This window comes from Bison bison, unplaced genomic scaffold, assembly GCF_000754665.1.
Source record: "Bison bison bison isolate TAMUID 2011002044 unplaced genomic scaffold, Bison_UMD1.0 scf7180017864461, whole genome shotgun sequence".
Classification (NCBI taxonomy): Eukaryota; Metazoa; Chordata; class Mammalia; order Artiodactyla; family Bovidae; genus Bison; species Bison bison.
The window spans coordinates 10,331,662-10,335,978 of NW_011495023.1; the positions used below are offsets into that span (position 1 = coordinate 10,331,662).

A 4,317-nucleotide genomic window follows, 5' to 3' on the forward strand; every position below is an offset into this window, starting at 1 on the left:
CAGAATGGACTGGTTGGATCTCCTTGCAGTCCAAGGGACTCTCAAGAGTCTTCTCCAACACCACAGTTCAAAAGCATCAATTCTTTGGCGCTCAGCTTTCTTCACAGTCCAACTCTCGCATCTGTACATGACCACTGGAAAAACCATAGCCTTGACTAGACGGACTCTTGTTGGCAAAGTAATGTCTCTGCTTTTGAATATGCTGTCTAGGTTGGTCATAACTTTCCTTCCAAGGAGTAAGCGTCTTTTAATTTCATGGCTGCAGTCACCATCTGCAGTGATTTTGGAGCCCAAAAAAATAAAGTCTGACGCTGTTTCCACTGTTTCCCCATCTATTTCCCATGAAGTGATGGGACCAGATTATTAGTACGTAACCAGTTTGCTTTTGGACAGATCCCTTAACTCTTAAATTATGAAAATCTTGCCAAAGGATTAGAACATAATTGGTTGAAAAGAAATTAGAAATGAACTTTCCCAATGAAATCAAACTGATAAAAAGCACATGTCAAGTTTTTTGTTTTGTAAATTTTTAAAATCATTCTGGGTCTCAAGAAAATTACCACCTCCTTCCAAAAATCTAAATAAACAAAGGCACAAGATAATAAGTTGCAAAATCTCCTTGGAGCACATGCACTCTAAAAAGAAGATAATGAAGAAAATCACAACATACAAAATTGTGTGAAAAGACAATGGGTTTTTACCAGTTCATCTTTTGACAAGGTTTTTCAGTCTCTTTCCTGGAAACCCTGAAGGACTAGGAAATAGTAAGGAAAAGACAGAGAAGAGTTAGTTAAGAGAGTGTCCCAAGGGCCACCCTTTTGATAAGGCCAGTTGCTGAAAATATGGATTCTCCATTAGTGTATTTCCTATGAAATTCTGCTGCCCAGATTCCAGTCCTGTTTCCTTTGGCATCCTTCTCCTTGCCCGAGAAATGGCTGCAATTGGATTTGAGTGAAGAAATTCTAAAACTCTGAGATACAGTGGAGCCCTTGTTAAGGATGGGGGTAGAACTCAGAATTTTTTCTGCCAGAGATCTTTATCTCGAGTTAACGTGCCAAACGTAGTCACTGAAGAGGCCAGGACGGACCACTTTGTTATTTTGATCTGGCCACTCACCTAGACTGTTGTTGGTATTTGACATCTATGACTCCAGCATTCCCTCCTCTGCATGCAGCAGGGTTTTTGACCCAGGTGGCTGCAGGGTATGGCCTTGAGTCAGACCTCATCATCGGCTGCCATGCATCTAATTGCTGGCTCTCCTGCCAGAAGGCAACGGCTGAGTGATTGTCACCATATGAGCCAATCTGTGGCTCCTCTTGTTCCCTGGCTGAGCTGAGAGAGCAGTGCTTTGCCTTTTCTCTGTAGTACATCTGGGCATGTGAAAACACACACCCTCATAACTTGGGGTTACCAACTTAAAGGTCAGGGACTGAATTGTATGGTGTCTGAGTTTTGGCCAACCAAGAGGGCATTTTGTGTGGATAGAGGATAGACCCACCCAGCAGCCAGCAACCCTGGCTCAGGACCTGAGCTGGCTGTCAGCAGAGCTTGCACCTGCCCCATAACAACCTCGTCTCTCAGGTAACCCACCTTTCCTGGGTAACCAAGCTGAGGAGAGGCGTTGTGGCTCCTGCATGCCTGTTAGTAAAAATTTCTGATCTGTGTGTGGGGCTGGGTACATGAGGGAGCCTCGCTATGGAGAGCACAGGGGGTCTACCTGGCCCATTTGCCAAGCCTCCCTGTCGTGCTACTTTGCAGAGTGGAATAGGAAGTGGGTGGGATGCACATCTGAGTCTCCCCTGTAGCTCAGAGAGGACGATCTCTGACCTTTCCCCCCCTCAAGCTGACTGATTTCTCCAGTGTAAACCAGAGCCTGCAGAGGTGGAGGACAAACAGCAGAATTCCATTTTGGTCTGTTTAGCTTTTTCCAAAACTTAGAAATACTCATTCTTTCCAAATAATTTCAGTCTCATCAGATAATAAAAAACTAATGAAGTACTGAAGCATCTGCAGTTTTTGTTTCTTGCCATTTTTTTCTTCTGCTTTCACCTCCTAATTTGAAGTGCCTGGTACTTGCAGTGAGCACTGTGGGGAGCAGGGGGTTTCCTACAAAGCCTGTGTGTTGAAAACACGCCCAGAGGCAGGTGGGTGGCTGTTGGGAATATGTGAATTGAGTAGGTTGGGTTTCACTGATTTCCTTTTGGTTTGGTTTAGGTTGAGTTTACGTACACAGAGACGTCTAAGACTTCCATAACATTAGAGCAGACATCTCAGTGATCCCCAAAAGAGCATAATCAAAATACTGTAAGCTTCAGCTGCCGATAGGCAAACACAATTGTGTCATGTCTAAAACAATTTGGCACAGCTTTGACTTTTGTTGTGTTGGGTCTTCACTTGTGCCCCAAGCCTCTCTCTCCAAATGATGAATCGCAGGACTCCTAAGAAGAGAGTGGCTCCCCTCTTCCCCCTGCCCAGGTAATACCATTTAGTGGTAGAGTTTGCCCAGTCCCCTTCCTACCTTCTCAAGGCTAGTTCAGCTCCTGCTTGGAGTTTGTGTGAGGAAATACAATGATGACTATACATGAGGCAATTTGGAATGTGCATAATTGCTTGATCACTAGAGTATTTTCAAGACTTTTATCCTAGTCTTTAAAAAAGTTACTTTGTATTCATTGCCAAGTGTCCAGATCTAACTAATTGCTCCACCTCAGCTGGCTTTTTCTCAAAAAAAAAAAAAAATGTTGCTGTATACTGGCCTGGAAACCGGCTTCCAAAGTAGGCTGGACTAACCAGCTAGGGACCCAAGGCAAGGGGGAAGCAGAAGACCCAGGGGAGGGGACTGGGAGATGGCCAGGAGTGGGTGCTTTTTCTTCATCTTTGAGAAGAAAGATGATCCTCTGATCCCACAGAGGTGCCCACTTAACGTTGTTCTTGAGTTTTCTGCATTCTTAGTGTGGAATCCCTGAAGACAGTTGGGAGCAAGGCTGGAAATAACCTAGTGCTTAGTCTGTGGCAGGAAGGCAGAGCCACTGGAACAAGAGAGGGCACTGTTATAGGCTGAGTTGTTTTCTAGGAAAAGATACACAGAAACCAAACCCCTGAGACCTGTGAATATTGACCTTATTTAGAAATAGGGTCTTTACAGATGTAATTCCGTTATTGAGGTAGCAGAAAGTGAAAGTGAAGTCGCTCAGTCGTGTCCGACTGCGACCCCATGGACTGTAGCCTACCAGGCTGCTCAGTCCATGGAATTTTCCAGGCAGAAGTACTGGAATGGGTTGGCCCTTAACGACTGGTGTCCTTACAACAAGAGACACAGACAGAGGGAGGAGTGTGTGGAGACATGGGGAGTAAAGGCCATGTGATGGTGCAAGGAGTGACTGGAGCAATGCTGCCACAAGCCAGGGGACAGCTGAGCCCCCAGAAATTAGAAGAGGCGAGAGAGGACCCTCCCCTGGAGCCTTGGGAGGGAGTGTGGCCCTGCCAACACCTTGATTTCAGACTCCAGCCTCCACAACTGTGAGAGGATAAGTGTTCATTTTAAGTCTCCCAGTTACGGAAGCTCTAGCAAACTAACACTATGAAGAAAAAGGAGATGGTACTAAAACTGAACCTTATCTGCTGGCTACTTTTGGTTACAGCTGGCCTCACTGTAACCCTGGCTTTTGATTGATGCCATTAAGAAACCACCATTGAACCTTAAGACTTTTTAGAGACGTGAGAAGCACCTGGGCTCAGAGAATGGTTTTTACCCAAACAGTTGATTTACAGGTCCCTTTCAGTCACATAACTACTGAGACAGGCTGATGAAATAGTGAGACATGCTCCCAAGTCCAAGCTTCCTGATACCCAAGTCTGTGTGAGCCCCACTGTCATTTGGGAGGGACAAGTTGGCGCCACTCAGCATGAGATTCAAGAAGACGATACAGTGTTGACTCAGCGTTTTTATTCATAAGCTGTAAGCAGATACACGATCTTTTCTCTCTACTGTGATTTCTCATCTTTCTGTGGACCAGGAGTCTCAGTGTGGGAGCGATGGTGAAGCAACAGGGAACCTCTAGGAGGGATACCAAGAGGCCCCACAGGCCTTTGCTCACCTCAGAAAATCATCTGCCAAGAAGTGCAAGCCTGGGCGTTTCCATCCATGAGAACAGAAGGCCCTAGGTGACTGAGGCCCTGTGAAGGGGCCTGTTTGTGTGCGGGAGAGGTGCCCGAATACCAGGGGTAAGCGGGTGTCTCAGGCTCAATCTTCTGTGTCCCTCAAACTGAGCTCAGATGTGGTGGCGGTTGTAGAGGTAGGATGGGGACAGGCCGGTG

General features: G+C 46.1%; 1 protein-coding gene across 1 annotated transcript in view; it reads right to left on the minus strand.

Moving 5' to 3' along the window:
• Positions 1 to 2,995: 2,995 nt before the first annotated feature.
• Positions 2,996 to 4,317, minus strand: part of UCMA (upper zone of growth plate and cartilage matrix associated) — a gene marked incomplete at its 5' end in the record, with an annotated part of 8,226 nt that continues 6,904 nt past the window's right edge. Inside the window, one exon of the mRNA XM_010860068.1 lies at positions 2,996 to 3,029. Coding sequence (XP_010858370.1) covers positions 2,996 to 3,029 — 34 coding nt within the window. The remainder of the gene's footprint in view (positions 3,030 to 4,317) is intronic.